This window comes from Carassius gibelio, chromosome A21, assembly GCF_023724105.1.
Source record: "Carassius gibelio isolate Cgi1373 ecotype wild population from Czech Republic chromosome A21, carGib1.2-hapl.c, whole genome shotgun sequence".
In the NCBI taxonomy this organism is placed as follows: Eukaryota; Metazoa; Chordata; class Actinopteri; order Cypriniformes; family Cyprinidae; genus Carassius; species Carassius gibelio.
In genome coordinates, this window is record NC_068391.1 from 3,178,034 (window position 1) to 3,198,148 (window position 20,115).

A 20,115-nucleotide genomic window follows, 5' to 3' on the forward strand; every position below is an offset into this window, starting at 1 on the left:
CAAATTTTATTATCATTATTATAACGTTTTGATATTTACATTTTAAAATATTAATATTTATTAAAATACGTATTTTAATAATCTCCACGTATTTCATGATTTAATTAAGTCATGTGATTGGAGAGCGCGCTCGTTTGTGTTAGTCACGTGATCCGGGTGAAGATGGCGGACTCGGCGATGTGTGTCAGGTAAAATGGAAGAAAGAGAAACTTAGAAAGGTTGTTTTCAAAGAGCTACACGGAGATTTCTAGTTGTATAATGTGCAGATAGTTTATACAAGGTATTTAGCCATGATAAATGTGGGTGAAATGACTTGGAAATGTGTGTGTATTTGACATTTAACGGCCGCACGAGTCGGTCGCGTGCAGAACAGACCCGCGCGACTGCAATTCAAATGTACATTTTACAGTTTATAACCGCTTTTAAACAACCGTCAGTTTCTTAAACATTATATAAAATTAACAAAATAACCTTGATTAGTTATAAAAATGTTCCTCTTGTTTTGAAGAAGTGAATGAGTTTTTATGTATATATGTATATACATACACATACACACACACATATATATATATATATATATATATATATATATATATATATATATATATGTGTGTGTATGTGTATGTATGTATGTATGTATGTATGTGTGTGTGTACACAATCTGATACTTGTATACAGGCTATATATTTATATATATATATATATATATATATATATATATATATATATATATATATATATATATATATATATATATATATTAGTCCTGAGTTATAGTGAAAATACATTATACATTGAAAATTAAAATAAATTGTAAGCAGTTATGTCGTGAATATGTAAATATAAAACGAAGTATTTGATGTTGAATTTAAAAAAAAGTTGTGTGTGAACTCCCTGTGTAACGTTATATAGTTTACTTTTAAACCCCATAATGATACACTGGCTTTATATGATCATTTCTGGAAGAATATCTGTCATATTGCAAAGGATAAGCAAACAAACACAAGTTAATTAACAATAATGGCACATTTAAAATATTTTATTTAGGAGCAGCCGAGAGTTATGGACTATCTTGCTGGGAAGATCTGCACTTCGAGAACCGGTTAGTACTCAAAAAACAATAATTTCTGATGTTTTTAATAACAGCTCAAGTACCGAGATTTTATTGAACATCTGTCTACTGTATGTACAAAAACGAGAGAATTCTATGAAGAAATGCCATTAACAAAGCTGTACTCATCTGATGAGGTATACCTTTACAGTGTATCTCAGTGACCTCCTGTCTTTGTTATTTGTGATCTGTGATTTTCTTGTGTGATTCGACAGGCCCAAATTGAGGCTGAATTGGATCGAAACTGGGAGAGACTTCTGCAGGGTCTGTTCTTCTATAAACCACCCAGGTAGCAAAATATTTTAAAACATGTCAGATGTAAAAAATAAATAACCAGAACACAAGGAGGAGTTTGGCTTTATCAAGCTAGGGAAATATTAATTGATGCTATATACTCCATGGTAAACCACATCCGGTTTAGTTCAGAATACATATAATGCGCATATAAACAAATATGCAAATTTAAACAGACCTTTCAGAATCTGAAATCTGATTGGATACTCTCGAATTGATGAAAATAAGACAGGGTGCTATCTTTAACTAAAACCAAAAAAATATATTTTCATTAAAACAACAAAAAAAAAAAAAAAATATATATATATATATATATATATATATATATATATATATATATACACCAAGGCAGAATTTCCCATTTATTTTAAGATGTAGTACTAAATTAAACTGAAATTAAAATAATTTTTAATTCAGAATTAACAGAAACTATAAAAGTTTTATCATAAAATATGACTGAAATTAGTGCATGTTAACATAACTCATGAAAATAGTCTCCTTACCGTTGGTGAACATGTGGTAAATGATGAAATGTTATGTGCAGCACATCGGCCGCAGACAAGCTGAAAGCAGATAAAGACACACCACAAGCTCTAAAAGATTTCGGACTCAGGATCAGCAAACATCTGGTGAGTGTCTGGGCATGTTGGCTGTATATTAAAACTTAGTGAGCTGCTTACTTTGACCACAACTTTAAATGCAGCAATTGATTTTGTTGATCAAAAATGCTTTCTAGGATGTCTCACTCGGTTTTTGAACACATTGCACTCTCAGTTTTTTTATTTATATATATATATATATATATATATATATATATTCTGTCTAAGGAAGTCTGGATTAAGACTTGAGGAGTGGACAAATATTTGTGTGTGTGTGTTTCTTGGCAGGGTTTGGATGAACAGCAAAGCGTGCAGATTCTTCAGTGTTACCTCCAGGAGGACTACAGGGCCACACGAAACACACTCAAGGTGAGCTCGGCCTTGTGGCACACACATGTACATCTGACATGAGGAGTGCCAAGCTGTGTGAATAAATATATAATCCTCATTTGATCCCATCAGGCTGTGCTGCAGGATGAGAGACAGAGTCAAGCTCTGCTTCTGAAGGTTTGAAACTATATTTTGCTTCAACAATTAAAAAAAGACTGAAATATATTTAACTATGATGCTGATGTTGAAATGGTGTTGTACAGATTGCAGATTACTACTATGAAGAGAGACTGTGCGTTCTACGCTGTGTTCTTCACCTCCTCACGTACTTCCAGGATGAGAGACATCCATACAGTGTAAATAAAAGAGATCAGTTATTCTATTAGAAAGTCAGGTGATGACATGAATTTAATTCATCCTTTCTCTCCTTCCTTCTTTAGGCAGAGTACTCCAACTGTGTAAGTAAACTGGAGAAAGATCTGGTGTCCATCTACAGGCAGCAGTTTGAGTCGCTGTCCAAATCAGAAGCTCCAACATGGGAGACGCATGGAAACCTGATGGTGAGAAGATAATCTGATTATGTTTGGAGCAGCATCACCTGTAGAATTTGACTCAGGATCTGTTCATCTCTGTGTAGACGGAGAGGCAGGTGTCCCACTGGTTTGAGCAGTGTTTGAAGGAACAGGCCCTGCTTCTGGAGATCTTGTTCCTGTACTATGCATACTTTGAGATGCCGCCCAATGACCTTTCCACCTTCACACGGCTGTTTAAAGAGCAGGGCTTTGGACAGCGGCAGACCAATCGACACCTTGTGGACAAGAGCATGGATGTGCTGGTTGAGCGCATTGGGTCAGAAAACTCAGTCACCTGATCCCTCTTATTTCATACACTCACAAACAGTGTTTTATAACATGAATTGTCATCCTCTCAACAGCTATTTCAGTTCTTTAATTCTTGTGGAGGGGATGGATATCGACTTTCTGCATAAATGTGCACTGGAAGACCGAACTGAACAGCATCAGTTTTATGACCAACAGGATATTTGCAAGGTACTGAACACACACTACCATTTACTCTCTTATACTTGCCAAAGTGGCATTTATTTAATCATAACAGTAATATTGTGAAGTATTACTGCAGTTAAAAAAAAATGTTTTCTATCCAAATATAATTTTAAATGTAATTTATTCCTGAGATCAAAGCAGATTTTTCAGTATCATTACTCCAGGCTTATGTCACATGATCCTTCTCCACACTTCATATTTTTTAGGATTCTTTGATCAAAACTCCAGATTTTATTTTAAACATAAATATTTTCTAATATGTCTTTACTCTCACTTTTGATCAGTTTAATGCATTCTTGCTGAATAGAAGTATATAAAAAAAAAAAAAAAACGTACTGACCCCAAATTTTTGAATGACATTGTATATTGAGAAATTTACTTTTTTTTTTTTAAAAGGACAATACTTGCTCTAAAATCTGATTGCATGAGCAGTTTTGTTTTTTTAGGATTTGCCTTTGTTTATCAACTGTTGTGTGTGCAGGAGGTGGATCAGATGCTTTTGACGCTTGGTGACATTTCTCACCACGGGCCAGTTCTCTTGGCCTGGGTTCTTCTGCGACACACACTGCGTCCGGAGGAAGTGAGCTCTGTGATCAGACGTCTAGGACACACGACGCTGCAGCTCGGAGTCTTTCAGTATCTCACCAACATGCTGCAGGCACTCGGCAGCACTGGAAATAATGTGAGAACAGCATTCCATCGAACAAAAAATTGTTCTTCAGTGATGACATGGACATTTACTCATACTGTTGCATGTCTCGGTCTTGTTTTAGTGTACAGCGAGCACTGCGCGGATGTGTATTTATGGTCTCATGTCTTTTGTCATCACCTCTTTTGAAGAAGACACACTCGGCAGCCAACAGGTACAAAAATACACAAACCTTCAGAACAAACCTTCAGATCAAGACTTCATATTGTGCTAGTGGCATTCATTAAGTTACGCATTCATCGTAGATAACAGTGATGATTATTCTCTCTGTAGCATCTGATCAATGCAGCATGTGAAGTTCTTGCTGCTCCGAGTCTGGCTGAGCTTTTCTGGGAGTCGGTGAGCAAAACGATAATGCACCTTAAATAAAACACTGCCATTTGTAGATCATCTGTGTATTCTCTAAACGCCTGTGTGATTTGTGGTTGTGCTCTACAGAAGCCAAACATGGGTCTCGGTGTGATTCTGGACAGTGCAGTGGGTGTGTTTCCATACAAGACTGGACCTTTACTACAGCTGCTCACCGCTCTGCTGTCTGACAAATCTACAGCTAAGAAGGTAAAACAAAGTTTCACCCTCATAACATTTCATAGTACATATATGTGTACCGTATTTTCCGGACTATAAGTCACACTTTTTTTTTCATAGTTTGGCTGGACTTATAGTCAGGTGCGACTTATTTATCAAAATTAATTTGACATGAATCGAGAGAAATGAACCAAGAGAAAACATTATAGTCTACAGCCGCTAGAGGGCGCTCTATGCTGCTCAGTTCTCCTGTAGTCTACACTGAAAACATAGAGCGCCCTCTCGTGGCTGTAGATGGTAATGTTTTCTCTTGGTTCTTGGTTCTAAATAAATGTGACTTATAGTCCAGTGCGACTTATAGTCCGAAAAATACGGTACATGCACATACACAGTGATTTAGAATTCATGTACATCTCATGGTCTGTCTTTCAGGTGTATACCTTCTTAGATAAGATGTCATTCTACACTGAGGCCTATAAGCACAAACCCAACGACGTGATCTCCAGAGAGGATGGCACTCTTTGGAGGAGACAGACTCCTAAACTCCTCTACCCTCTGGGTCAGTGCTGAGAACAGGAAGTCATATGCAATGTTCATATGTTTTTGACGTCTTTTTGCCTGATTTCATCTTTGTGTGAAACCATATGTCTTTGTGACATTTTCTCACGTGTCATTTGTTTTGTTTTTTCAGGTGCAGGTCAGACCAACCTGCGAATGCCACAGGGATGTTTTGGACTGGTGTGTGAAGGAAAGCAGCAGTCTGTGGGTGAACAGGGTTTCCTGGTGCGCTGGGAGTATTCCTACAGCTCATGGACTCTCTTCACCTGTGAGATCGAGATGCTGCTGCACGTCGTCTCTACTGCAGGTACACACACTCAAGTCTTACATGTATTAAGGGCCCTATGAAATCTTTATTCATCCCCTACCCCAATTCCATTTTTCAATTCCCCCCCCCCCCCCCCCCCCCCCCAGTAGTCCATATCAAAGATTTAAGTATTTATTTATCCCGAATTTCTCAAATTCCCATTACATATACTATAAATACATTTTTTACATTTTTTATGACTACATCCATCGCTGATATCATAGAACCCTATTTATTTTAAAAAACATTTTTTTACGTTTTGTTAAAATATTGCTACATTTTCACTTGATATTGACATGGTCTTGGGCGAATAGATGTGTTGGCACACTGTGAGCGAGTGAAGCCCATCTTGGATCTGGTTCATAAGATCATCAGCACTGATTGGACAGTTTCTGACTGTTTGCTGCCACTCACGTCACGGATCTACATGCTGCTACAGAGGTGAGACACACACAAACATGAAGACTGAACAGTAAACTGTGAGCATGTTTACATGCACAACAGTAAGCTGATAACTCACAAATATCAGATTATTAAGATAACCAGTTTTCTGCATTTGCATGCACATCAGTAACCAAGTAAGCTGCATTTACATGACTTCATTAATAAATTGGGTTATTTCCCTGTAGTGACATCAAAATATAATCATTTGCGTATCTGACTCAGAGTATTCCATACATTTGGCAGTTGTGATGTTAATTTAAGCTTGCAACATGTCTGGAAACTTACATCTCGTATATTCTCTCATTCAGTTATAAATGTAGCATTGTGACTGAACCACTTCTACTCCTGCTGCATGAGCTGAGAATTTTTTTTTTAAATTTTCTGAGTCATGAAAAAGTCTGCTTTTGTGATTTTCTTTCTTTACTGCAAGATGTTTGCTCGGTTTGCATGTGTTCCTGTCATGCGTCACACATGCGCACTTCAATAAGCCGACAGAAAGCAGTTATTGTGTTTACGTGCTGTGAAATCGTAGTAAGAGGCAAAAAACTACCTGTTGCAACTGGTTCATGTTTACCCCATTTATGACCTTGCTACAAAAAAACAACAACTGGTTACCGCGTTTACCTGACCAAGTGTGTTTTTGGTTTAAGCATAATTGGCTTAAGAACGTGCATGTAAACATGTTCAGTGCATCAACAATGAAAATAACAGTTTGATTTGTGTGACAGGTTGACCTCCGTTATTAACCCTCCAGTAGATGTGATCACTTCCTGCGTCAACTGCCTTATCGCTCTAGCTGCTCGGCAGCCTGGGAAGGTAAGTGTTCACAGTTTATTAAGTGAGGAATCAGGATTATTTAAAGTGATGATCTAGGACTAAATAACCTTTCGTCCTGATGCAGGTTTGGTCCAGTCTGCATCACACCGGCTTCCTTCCATTTGCGGCCACCCCTCTGACTAACATGGCACAGACCATCAGGTGACACACACACACACACACACACAGCAGAGCAACTGGACATGAATGGCGTCATATTCTTGTGTTAAAGTCAGAGATACCTAAAGAATAACGTTCTTTTTGTGTTTGTGTGTGTTTCAGTGCAGAGGGCATGAAGGCAGGTAATTATGGGAACCTGTTGGTGTTGATTGAACAGCCCAGAGGAGAGTACAGTGTGACCATTGCCTTTTTAAGACTAGTGACCACACTCGTCAAGGTAATGCATTTATCAGACATTATGACAAAGTATTAGCTAATTTATCACTACAATACAGTCTACATTGTAAGGCTGTTTGTTTAATTAAATAAATATGACTGCATGTTTCAGTGTGAAGTGTGGCACTGTTTTTTTTTTAATTATTGTTATTATATTATGTTTATTATTTAATAATGTTATTACGTAATTTAAAGGGGACATCAGATGCACATTTTTCACAATTTGGTATGATACCAAATTGTGAAAAATGTGCATCTGATGTCCCCTTTAAATTATGTAATAACATTATTAAATAATAAACCTTCATGTTCAAAAGCAGGCCGTTTCGGCGCATGTCTCTTTAAATGTTGATGAGCAACTGCTTACCCTGCCCCTCTCTTCCATTTTTTTGTATATTTGGTTTTTGTGTATTCCAGTGCGTCCTCAATGGCTCTGATGTCAGGAGAAAATGTAGACTCTTATGTTCACTTTTACATCCAACTACATAACACCTGCATTGCTTATGAGACATTGTTGCTAAAACGCATTTATGTGTGAACACACCATGTAAAAGTTAATTTTGTATCCGCTTTAAAAATAAAATATAAAAACTAATACTTAATATATGTGTTTTTTTTATTCAGTATTTTTATTTAACATTGAAATGTCATAATCATAATATTGTTTATTTTAATTAGTAATAATAATATTACAATTTCTTTGTTCAATTTAACAGCCGTACAAACCAGCACAGCAAACTTGGAGCTTTTTTAAAAATAGCTTTTCTTTTTCTCAAATCATGCAGCTTTTCTATATTAGGTGGATATGAAGTAATTGTGATGAGTATTGTGTTTGTGCATGTTTTCAGGGTCAGTTGGGCAGTACTCAGAGCAGAGGACTCATCCCGTGTGTGCTGCTGGTTCTGAAAGAAATGCTGCCGACGTATCATAAATGGCGCTACAATACCTATGGAGTGCGGGAGAGGATCGGTGAGCAACTTGCACAACATTAGTCTTAATCTTAATTGCTCTCAAAATTACCGGTATTTGCTTTAACACTTTTTCTGCTCACTGTTCTCGGTCAGGTTGTTTGATTCTAGAGCTGATTCATGCTATTCTCAATTTGAACCAGGAGGGGGAGTCAGAGGGCAGGTGAGAGAATGAGGATGACACCTAATTAAATCATTTATTTATTTGCTGGAGTTTTATATGTCCTCATGTTCTTGGTATGTGACCTCTGCAGCGCCCCCAATCTGCAGTCGTTGTGTATCTACAGTCTGGCCAACACAGAGGCAGGACAGGCGGTGGTCAACATCATGGGTGTAGGAGTGGACACTATCAACATGGTGCTCGCAGCACAGCCTAGCAGGTACACACTGACTGGCTTTATTATAGATTCGGTCTCCTCATCCTCTTCACATGAGTCAGTGGGTTGAAGTTAGTGTGTCTGTCTGCAGTGGTGGTTCTGAGGGACCTGGTCAGGTTTTGATCCAGACCGTAAAGCTGGCGTTCTCGGTCACCAACAACGTGATCCGACTCAAACCGCAGTCTGATACAGCCTCGCCTCTGGAGCAAGCGCTAACACAGCACGGTTAGTACACACCTTTCAGCGCAGTAGAAGTGAAATATCAGACTCTTATCAGTTCTGTCAGGGATTGCCTGCAATAATAAATACTTAACCCTTCTCAGTGACTTGTATGTTCCCAACTTATTCATGGAACTGTTATGTTCGTCTTGCAGGTGGTCACAGCAACAACCTGATTGCTGTGCTGGCGAAGTATATTTACCACAAGCACGATCCAGCGCTGCCACGGCTTGCCATACAGCTGCTGAAGAGACTTGCCACGGTAATGCTCTTGACCCCTCGTTTGGGTTTGAGTGAGTGGTGTGTGTGAACTAAAACTATTAAATATTGTAACATTTTGACTATTTGTAATAAATCTGAAATAAAATATTAGGGGAAAAAATTATTAACTAAATCAAAAATTCTAGTACTACTAATAAAAATGACACGCACGTAATAAAATGTAAAAAAAAAAAATAATAATAATAATTTTTAAATATTATTAAATACTATAATTGCATATAAATCATACTAAAATACCACTGGTAACGTTTTGTAGAGAGAAACCAATAATTGGTTTGACAGATGATTTTAATCCTCACACTGTTCAGTATCTGTTCATTATAATCATTACTACCGTAAATAAAACCGTTGCTAGTAATATTTACTAAAACTAAGAAAACTAAAACTGAAGTAAAAAATAAATTAAATTTTAATAGATGAATAGATTACAAAAAACATGAATAAACTAAAAACTGAAAAACTAAATAAAATAAATAAAAGCAAATTCAAAATATTAATAAATAGTCTATCGAACATAATACTAAAATAACACTGGTTTGAGTAAATTTATATTAGAGAGAATCCAATAATTGGTTTGACCATTGTTTTTTAACACTTGCACTGCTCTATATTCATTACTAGCATAAAAAGAAATACTTATAATTGCTTGTAATCATTAATAAAACCAAAAGTTTCATAAAAATAAAGCTAGATAGAAATGTTAAATAAAAAATAATAATGACAAAAGCACATAACAAAATAACAAACTAATAAACAATGAAAGCTATTTCATAATATTAATAAATATATCTTATGTATATAAATAACCCTAAAATAACACTTGTTTGAGTAGATTTATAGCAGAGGAACCAATAATTGATAAAAATAAGAATAATTTCTTATTTTATTTATTGTTATTCACGGTTCACTATAAACCGTATCAGTCATTAAAGTCAATTTCGATTAATGTCTTTATATGTGACCCTGGAGCACAAAACCAGTCTTAAATCATGTTCCATGAAAATATATTTTGTAAATTTCCAACAGTAAATATATCAGAACCTAATTTTCGATTAGTAATATGCATTGCTAAGGAATCATTTGGACAACTCCAAATGCCATTTTCTCAGTATTCAGATTTTTTTTGCACCCTCAGATTCTAGATTTTTCTAATAATTGCATCTCGGCCAAATATTGATCCTAATAAACCATACATCAATGGGAAGTTTATTTATTCAGCTTTCAGATGATGTATACATCACAATTTAAAAAAAACTATTACACTTAAGATTGTAAGACTTGTTCTCCAGGGTCAGATATAGTAGTTGTGATACAGAAGTCCCACCATGATGTCATTAGAAAAGTGTTTGTGTTTCGGATGTACAGGTGGCTCCCATGTCGGTGTATGCTTGCCTGGGCAGTGATGCCGCTGCGATCAGAGATGCGTTTCTGACACGACTGCAGAGCAGAACAGAAGACATGCGTATTAAAGTCACCATACTCGAGTTCCTCACCGTGGCTGTGGAAACACAACCTGGACTCATTGAGCTCTTCCTCAACCTGGAGACCAAAGACGGCAGCGAGGGTGCAAAGGTCAGAGGTCACAGAAGGGCGTGTGACATGGTGAATGATTCAGAGCAGAGAATGACCGTCTGGTTTTGTCTCTCTCTGTCTGTGTAGGAGTTTTCTCTGGGAGAGTGGAGCTGTTTGTCAGTGGTGTTGGAGTTGTTGGACTCTAAGCAGCAGGGGAAGTACTGGTGTCCTCCACTCCTGCACAGGGCAGCACTGGCCTTCCTCCACGCGCTCTGGCAGGACAGACGGGACAGCGCTCTCTCGGTGCTCAGGACCAAGTGAGTCTCGCACATGACACAGTTGCTCAAAAGGTCCCCATTGTCCAACGCAGTATACTTCCTGACACAAGCAATTTCCAGTATTTCTGTCATTATTATAATGAAGCAGCTTGTTTTCAAACATTTTAATACACCAGCTAATGTTAATAATAATGTTATAAAATCTCTGTTCATTTTGTAATAGGTTTAATTTATCTCATTTTTTTATATATATGTTATTTTTTAGTTTAGTTTTTAGCATTTTTATTTAGTTAGGTTTTTCAGAATAATTTATTAATTTAACACCTTTGTTGAGAACCACTATTGTAGGGGCATATTCTGCACTTCTGTAGCATGTATTTCCACTTTCATTAGTCAATATCATTTGGTTTGGTTGGTTGTAATTTAGCATTAATCTAACAGTGTGATTTTATTTTTATTTTTTATTGTTACAGAGAAAAATTCTGGGAGAACCTCACAACTCCTTTGTTTGGAAATTTACCTCCCCCATCTGAGACAACCGAGGTGTGTGTGTGTGTGTGTGTGTGTGTGTGTGTGTGTGTGTGTGTGTGTGTGTGTGTGTGCATAAATAGTTGGTAATAGCTTGTAGATAAAATTGTTCCCAAAATCAATTGATCTGCCTCCCTTTGATGACATTACTGGATGATCTCGAATGGAAATAAGAATTCATAAATAATATTAAAAATGCAAAACATTTCTGGCAATACTTAACAAGATTCCAATTTGTAACATTAGTTAAGATTAACTAGATGTAGCAAAGATCAATACTTCTGTGCCCCTTTTTCTTCAACACGGAAGTAAGCCTATGGGTGAGACTTCCGGTTCATTAGCTGCTATAGTTAAATAACGAGGAGAATAACAATGTGCAGTAAATGGTCAAACGGTTTGCACTACAAACAAGTGTGCTTTTAATTAGGATAAAATGTTTAAATAATATAATATAGATTATATTTGTTTAGCTAAAAATAGCTGGATTAAATGGACGCCGATGAAAATAAATGTAACATTTCAAAAAGTTTATGGTTTGTCAGTAGTAAAAACATTTGGTATTGCTGTGTCCTCACTTGGATGAGAAACATGTATGTGTGAGTGCTTGATAGTGACAGTATTTTATTTCAAGTCTTATTGTTTGTTTTTGAATAGTCGTGTGTTCTGGAGTCTTGTGCCTTTGTGATGAAGATAATCGCTCTTGAGATCTACTATGTTGTCAGGTATGATCTACACAAGCATGTTAAGTGTCGTATATATAGAGTATATGCTGTTCCATTCAAAAAAAGCTATTAAATGTATCTGTGAAGCTGGAAATACTCCAACACAGTTGTCTGTCTGTCTGTGTCAGTGGTGTGTTGGATCCGTCTCTGAAAGCGGCTCTGGAGAGTTTCAGCAGTAAGCGCCGCTATGAGTTCTGGTCGGATTACGTGCGTGATCTGGTGTGTGTGGCGTGTGATGGTGAAGAGGAGGGTCTGCGCTCTCTGTCCGAGTCTCAGATGCTCATCTCCGCCTGGAGGACGCTCTTAATACTCTCCACCAGTCATGTGAGCAGCTACACTCGACTTCACAAGTCTCACGGTTATCCTGCTGCTACTAATCATAATCTGTCTTGTGTGTTTGTAGTCTGATGTGATGCATCTGAAGGATGACAGTGTCAGGCAGAAGCTTTTCATGGACGTGTTAGAAGGGACCAAAGCAGCGGTAAGTTCCCTTATACAAACAAGCACCCACCATTATATATCAAAATATGGATTTAAGATTTAATAATTACAATTATCTTAAATCCTGACCTTTCTGCTCAAAAAAAATGTATGATCTTTTTTTAGTATTGCTTTGTCACAAACATACACACTTATGATACATTGGTACAAAAACCTCAAACTTCCTTCTGTCTTTCTCTCTCTGTGTCTGTCTCTCTCTCTCTCTCTCTCAGCTGCTGATGTCTCAGTCGGTCTTCTGTCTGCGTTTGGGGTCCATGATGGTCACGCTGCTCCTCATCCTCCTCAAACAGTGGAAAAGGTCTGTATTTCTGTTAATGCCTCGCGTAGCTCAAATGATTGACTCACAGCTTCACATTTGAAATCAATAGCAACGTCTCTGCAGAGTGACTGAATAAACTGAATAGGTGTTGATGTGTAAATCAGGGTTGTTATAATAATAAACCGAAAGTGAAACCATAAAAAACATTTGATACTTTAATGTTAACTAAAATAAAAAATGTAAACTAGTTTCCAAAGCAACATTTTATTTTAATTTAACTAGATGTATTAACCTGTTAAATGTCACCGTCCCGTATACGGGACGCCTAAATTTACTTCAATATATTACAATTATATCCTAATCTAATCATGACAAACTATATATCGTTGGAAAGGTCTAAGACTCCTAAATAGATATTTGACCATGTTTTGTTGTTAAAAATTAGGAAGGAACAGTAAAAGATTAATTTATAAAAAGAGTGCACCTCAAAACATATACATCATAACAGGAGTTCTGACCTTTGTCACAAAAAATCTACTCCGCTTCCTTTTTCCCTATCACATGTTTTAGTAATCATCATAAATTATATATCATTTGAAAGCTTATATACTCCAAATTCATCTTATGAAAACCATTTTGAAATCGGACACTGCGTTACAATGGAAATCATACTTTAAAATCTTTTAGCGTGCTCCTCAGTGGGAGGGGTCATATTCCAAATATATTACGGTCTTTTAGAATCAAAACTTTTCATAATCTTGACAAAATACATATCGTTGGAAAGGTCTGAGTCTCAAGATTCCATATTTGGTGGTTATTTTGTCATAGACATAATATTGAGAGAGAAATTGATACATTTGTGACAAACAAATGCATCCAAAAAATTCAATGGAGTTTCAATGGCCCCCGGTGGCTTTTTGTGGTATAACACCTAAACAGAATTGCATATGAACCTAAATTTTTTTTATATCAACTTCAAATTTGGAACACAACTTATTTAGACATATGGCTTTAATTTTATATAAATTTTGGATTAAAACATATTTTATAAAATATTTATTTTATATAAAATATAATAAAAATAAAATAATAAATGTATTTACAGTAAATTTAAACTTCTATAACTTTTTTATGCTTTCATTTTTTTAAATGATTTCACTTCTGCAATAATCTGCAGATTGTCTTCTTTAAAAAGAGACCAACCTTTGGTCTGTATTCAAAAGCGTTTATGAATTATAACAATTTAAGTGTGAATAGTGTACTTTCACGTGTATGTAAAAAAATGGGGGTGACAGTTAAAAGGTTAAAACAAGTAAAAGTAAATCAAAAATAGAACTTAATTGGAACTATGTGGACATATATATAAAAAAACTGGCATAAACAAAATTACTGAATCTTTAAATAAAAATAAAAAAATACAAAAGATGCATAATAAAAAATAATTCCACATTTACACCCATGTTATTTTAGTATCATACTATAAAAGTTTTTATATATATATATATATTTTGAATTGTTTATTTTTATATTTTCACATTTAATTTAGATTTTAGTTAGTTTTAGTTTGTGATTTTTGTTCTTGCCATTTTTATTCGTTATTTAGTTATATATAATTTTAAACATTAAAGAATGTTTAGTGAAGATAAGCCATGAAAATTGATCAACTAAAAAAGTCACGACGAGCTGTGGAGGTTGTTTTGAATGTTAGCAGTGTCTGTGTCATATTTAAAACTTTCATTTCTAAAGAGCATGTTAACTAATATTGCTGATGTGGTTTGTGTCAGTGTGTTTGTGTCCGCTCCAGCTCTTCTGCCGCCCCTGTCTCTGATGATGGAAAGCGTTCTGCATGCTGAACAACAGCTCACGGACCGAACCAAAGCCAAACTCCTGTCAGCTCTCATCTTAGCTCTGCAGAATCAAGGACTCAACGGTCCGTCTGCATGTTTGTCTGGGAAAACACATTACACCAGCTGTGTGCATAATGTTTGTCTTGTTTTAACAATTGTTTGACAACTTGTGGTTCAGGAGGAGAGATTACCCAGCTTCCCCAGCTGCTGTTGTGTGTGTGTGAGATGGTTCAGGACGAAGCCCTGGGGTTGATTGACAGCACACGTCACATGATACAGAGAGGTGATGTTCAGGAGGACAGCATGGAGACAGACAGCCCACATTTCCAGAAAGACCAACAAGACTCAGTGAGTGTGTGTTTGTATCTATAGTGTACACCGAATGTAAATATGCTATCCCACAATGCACTACACTTGATCTGATGTTAACTATTTAAACTCTCAAAAGGCAAGAAATTAGATTCAAAATATGAAACAATTCTTAAATAACTGTATGCCTCGCTGATTAAAAATGCAGTCATGTGATAACAATATTAGAGCTTGCTTCTGCCGTGGTTGCAATTGACGTCAATTGACATAAAAATTTGTGGTCATTTTTGTTCCATGGTGTATTCGAGGAAAAATAAATAATTGTGAGAATTGTGAGATGTGACCTCAGAATTAATAGAAAAAATATCAGAATTCCATAAAGTAAACTGTTCTTTTTTTTTTTTTTTTTTTTGCATTTTTGGAATTGCGAGATATAAACTAAGAATTTTGAAGAACAAATAGTATTTTAATATTTTTTGTTATTTTATTTGTTTGTGGTGGAAACAAGCATCAATAACGTTACTGTGTTAAGTATACAATGCTTACTATTGATGGGCAGTATATTGTCATTAAGATCATAAGCGGTATCTCTCTCTCTCTGTCTCAGGTGTGTGTGTTAGCTCTTCATCTCTCTAAAGAGTTGTGTCGGGCTGATGAGGATGGTGAGCAGTGGCTGCAGGTGGTCAGGAAGCTGCCAGTTCTGCCGTCGGTTCTCAGTGCTCTGGAGCTCAGCCTGCGTTCCAAACAGAACCTTTACTTCACAGAGGCAGCGCTTCATCTGCTGCTCACTCTCGCCAGAACACCGCAGGTAGAAACACACACTCGTGTTTTCCCTCCGGAGTCAGTAGTGTCTGAGTCACTGAATCTGGCTTTTGGATCAGTACTTCCTGATGACTTAAAATAAGACCAAACAATGATTTAAAATGACTAAAACACTTCTTATCTTACGGTTTATGCATTTAGCAGACGTTGTTATCAAAATCAACTTATAAAAGCAATTTGTCACAGAGTAGATAATATTCAAAATATACAGTTAAAGGTTTGTTAGACAGTTTTCACAATCTACATTTGTCTATCTTTGAAGAACCAGGATGTAGAAATAGCCTAATTCTAAACATGAAAATGTATGTAAATTGATCAAAACTGTATGGATATTTATATGTATTTTAATAATATGCTTACATAAAGGGCCTAGTTCACCTAAAAATGCAAATTGTCATCATTTACTCATCATGTCTTTGAAGACTTTAATTAAAACACAAATGAAAATATTTTTATGGAACGTGGGAGGTTTCTGTCCCTCCACTGAAAGTTCAGGTTGCCAAAACTTAAAAAATCATAAACAAATCTATATAAATTGAATCAAAAAGGATATGGAGAACAGATTTTTTTTAACCACTTTAAGGGTTTTAACTGAAATATGGGTGACATCATAAACATTTCACTCCAAAAATAAACCAGGACTTTAGAGAACATCAAACAATGACTCAAAAATGAAATGAAATAAACTACTGAATATATGACTGTTCTGATTGGCTAAAATCAGTCCATGTGCATTAAGTGTGTTTCCTCCTGGTCTGTAGGGGGCAGCAGCGGTGGCAGGTGCCGGAGTGATTCAGAGCATCTGTCTTCCTCTCCTCAGTGTGTATGAGGGACCTTCTAATGGAGCCACGCAGGTACTGCCTTCAGTAATATCCCAGTTGGACTCATGTTTGGAGGAGGTTTAGAGCCTCTGTGACCGCAGCTGTTCTCTCTCTCTCTCAGCCGTTTGTGCGTAAGTCTCAGGACGCCCCCAGCTGGCCGGGTGTGTACAGATTGAGTCTGTCTCTGATGGAGAGTCTGCTGAAAACTGTCCGTTACAACTTCATTAATGAAGCGCTGGACTTTGTGGGCGTCCACCAGGAGCGCATCCTGCAGGTGTGTGTGATCGCTGCTCATAGTATTGTGTTCATCCAGATTATATTGGTTTCTCTCAATATTTTTTTATTTATTTATCTTTTTTCTGAAATTTCCACAGTAATTCAGACAATTGAACTTTATTATTATTTATTATAATATGTATTATTTTTAGATAGAAATTATATCTGGACACAGTGAGTTTTAATTTTCTTACTAATTATGGTCAGCATAATTTAAAAGCAATGCAACAAATACATGCGATGATGAGGAAATAAGTACAAATAAAAATATTTATATTGTGAAATAATCACTTTATCAATTATCACACATTTTGTCACTTTCTCTTATATTTAAAAAAGAAAAAAATATGTATTTGTTTTGTAGCTCTTATCCTAAACAGTGATTCTCATTATTATGATAGTAATGCTTCATTACAAGCACTAGATTTTTTAAATTCAGGTGAACATTTTTAATTGTGCTTAATTATCATGAAAATGTCACAGTGTAAAAAAGAAAAGTGAGACTGGTCCTACAAATAGGCTTCATTTTAAATGTCAAATCTACATTATTGTAGTCGTCATGTTTTGTCCAGCTGGTGTTGGTGTGACGGTGCGAGTGCTCACTGTGAATGTTGTTTGTGGCAGTGTCTGAATGCGGTGAGGACGGTTCAGTCTCTGGCGTGTCTGGATGAGGCCGATCACACGGTGGGCTTCCTGCTCCAGCTCTCCAACTTCTGCAAGGAATGGCAGTTCCACCTGCCACAGCTGCTCAGAGACGTACAGGTGCAGCGCAGCACTAATGCTTTATTCCTCTGAAATAATTGAAAAAGTAGATTTGTTTTTAACTTGTAGTGTTGGTGTAAATATCTAAAACTATAAAAAAAAAAAAAAAAAAGTGAATGCATTCTTTTGAATATTCAAATATTGTAAATAGTTTTTGCCAGCTGGACTCGTTAGACCTAAACTAAGTTGATGTTTGTGTGTTTCAGGTGAATCTGTGCTATCTGTGTCAGACGTGTACATACCTCCTACACAGCAAGAAAATGCTGCACCATTACCTGCAGGTATGAGACGTTTGAACGTCTTTAGTTTTGTCAGTGCTGAATGTGATTGGTTTATTAGGAGAGTCTGTTTGTTTAGGCCAAGAATGGGGAGGGGCTTCCACCGGGGCCACACCCCCAACATGTCATACAGCCCGCCTCTAAAGAGCAGGTGGAGGGCGAGAGAGAGGAGGCGGAGTCTAAAGCGCTGCAGGCGGTTCAGTGCAGCCTGTTAAAGATCCTCAGCAAAACTCTGGCCACGTTACAGCATTTCACACCCGACTGCTGTCAGATACTGCTGGACCAGGTACACATCCACACGTCACATCACTGGAAACACTCCGCTTTCATGCTGGGAGCTTTAAATGACATCTTTCCTTCTGTGTGTGTTTAGTCTATGGACCTTGCGGAGTACAGGACGCTGTTTGTGTTGAGTTTCACCACTCCTGCTTTTGACTCTGATGTGGCTCCGTCGTTTGGGACTCTCATGGCCACCATTAATGTGGCGCTGAGCATGCTGGGAGAGGTAGTGCAGTACTTTCAGCTCTTCTCGTGTAATGAATGTTGTTTGTTTCTGTGCTGATTGTGCTGTTGTGTTTGTAGATTGAGAAGAGGAAGGAGCCGGTGGTGGTCTCTGAGGACACTCAGGCACTGAAGTGAGCGCAAACACTGCTGTGATGTTCAGAGTCCGGTGTGGGTTTGAGCCAGAGGTCATCTCATGCTCTTTCTGTGTGGTTTCAGGTCTTTGCTGATGTTCTCGATGGAGAACTGCTTCTATGTGTTGATCTCGCAGGCTGTTCGCTGTCTGAAGGATCCTTCAGTTTTGCCCAGAGACAAACAGAGACTTAAACAGGAGCTCAGCTCAGAGCTGGTGAGTTTTTCAGCAGAATAGAAAATATTATATAATAAAATTAACTTTAGTGACAATCATTTTTTTTATTTGGTCTTAAAATCATTATATTGTGTAATTTTGAGTGAATTTGTTTTTTGGTCTTCCCCACCATTTTTTTTTTTTTTTCATAATCATGTTCCTAAGTATTATTTTCTTTATTTATCATTCTAATTATACTTTTTTTTACTTTTAGTTATTTTCATTTCTGTAAAACCACAGTCATGCTTTTCTATGAGGAAAAAAAAAATGTAGACTTTGGTGTAAAATATGACCTTAACCATTTTTTTTACCTTTTTGCTTGAGATTCACCTACCGTATTTTCCGGACTATAAGTCACACTTTTTTTTCATAGTTTGGCTGGTCCTGCGACTTATAGTCGGGTGCGACTTATTTATCAAAATTAATTTGACATGAACCAAGAGAAAACATTACCTTCTCTCGTGGCTGGAGAAGGTATTATTTTCTCTTGGTTCTTGGTTCTAAATAAATGCAACTTATAGTCCAGTGCAACTTGTTTTTTTTTTTTTTTTTTCTCATCTTATCGTATTTTTGGACTGTTGTGACTTATAGTCCAAAAAATACGGTAAATAATATTTTTCTTGTCAAATCAATCCATTCCATCTTGTTTTGTGTTTTCTTTCAGAGTACATTGTTGTCGACATTATTCCGTTTTTTCCGGCGAGGTTCCCCTTCCTCCCCAGCCAGCGGGCTGCTTCCCTCACTGCAAACCAAACCACCCACACCAGGATCCAAGGCCACGCCGGAGGGCCAGGAGCCCTTCATCCAGCTGGTCCAAGCCTTCGTCCGGCACGTTCAGCGCTAGACGCACACATCCCGCTCTGATCAGAGCTCAGTACTTAAACGCTGATTCAGATTCTTCTGAATCACAGTCAAAGGGAAACGTCACAACGAATCCGTTTCAGTGATTCTGGCTTTGACTTCAGCAGCTGATGAAAACTGTCAAAATAGATGTTTGTAGTTACATGTATATAATTAAAACATGTTACAGATGTTTGTCATAATTGGATGCTATAGCCGTTTTGTATGAAAACTTTCTATGTCCCAGTTGCCATTTATTTGTCTTATAACCATAATAAACTGTAAGGGAGTAAACATGAAAGTGGCCTGATTTCTGAATGGTTACTAATACTTATGCTAGAATATAATGAAATATTGGTAGTGATTCATTTTTGTTTAATTATATTTTAAATGTGCTGGAAAGTAGGTTTTGTTAATGAAACGTAAATGAGAAAAAAAAATCTGAATGTTGAATCTTGCTATAACAGTTTAGTATTAATACAAATTCTAATGCTGATTAATCCAGAAC

The 20,115-nt window shown here is 36.7% G+C and overlaps 1 protein-coding gene across 1 annotated transcript; it reads left to right on the forward strand.

Annotated features, from left to right (window-relative positions):
* The first annotated feature begins 126 nt into the window (after nt 1-126).
* nup188 (nucleoporin 188) lies at nt 127-19,908 on the forward strand. The gene is made up of 44 exons (XM_052537893.1): nt 127-188; nt 1,048-1,102; nt 1,327-1,400; nt 1,950-2,034; nt 2,293-2,373; nt 2,467-2,511; nt 2,598-2,690; nt 2,775-2,894; nt 2,972-3,183; nt 3,269-3,383; nt 3,880-4,080; nt 4,172-4,261; nt 4,381-4,446; nt 4,546-4,665; nt 5,068-5,194; nt 5,327-5,500; nt 5,815-5,941; nt 6,673-6,760; nt 6,846-6,922; nt 7,043-7,157; nt 8,005-8,125; nt 8,221-8,287; nt 8,379-8,504; nt 8,593-8,726; nt 8,876-8,982; nt 10,368-10,574; nt 10,662-10,831; nt 11,266-11,335; nt 11,975-12,042; nt 12,171-12,366; nt 12,446-12,523; nt 12,756-12,841; nt 14,587-14,732; nt 14,828-14,997; nt 15,566-15,766; nt 16,542-16,634; nt 16,723-16,875; nt 17,502-17,639; nt 17,846-17,920; nt 17,997-18,203; nt 18,291-18,422; nt 18,500-18,552; nt 18,638-18,767; nt 19,432-19,908. The coding sequence occupies exons 1-44, from the start codon at nt 163-165 to the stop codon at nt 19,609-19,611; spliced, it is 5,199 nt and encodes a 1,732-aa protein (XP_052393853.1). The 5' UTR covers nt 127-162; the 3' UTR covers nt 19,612-19,908.
* The last annotated feature ends 207 nt before the right edge of the window (nt 19,909-20,115 follow it).

What these genes read in the sequence shown, in the direction of transcription:
- nup188 (XM_052537893.1), top strand. Translation starts at nt 163, where the DNA reads ATGGCGGACTCGGCGATGTGTGTCAG. An exon ending in AGACGCATGGAAACCTGATG is followed by an intron (nt 2,895 to 2,971) that starts GTGAGAAGATAA and finishes ATCTCTGTGTAG; the next exon opens with ACGGAGAGGCAGGTGTCCCA. An exon ending in TAAACTCCTCTACCCTCTGG is followed by an intron (nt 5,195 to 5,326) that starts GTCAGTGCTGAG and finishes TTGTTTTTTCAG; the next exon opens with GTGCAGGTCAGACCAACCTG.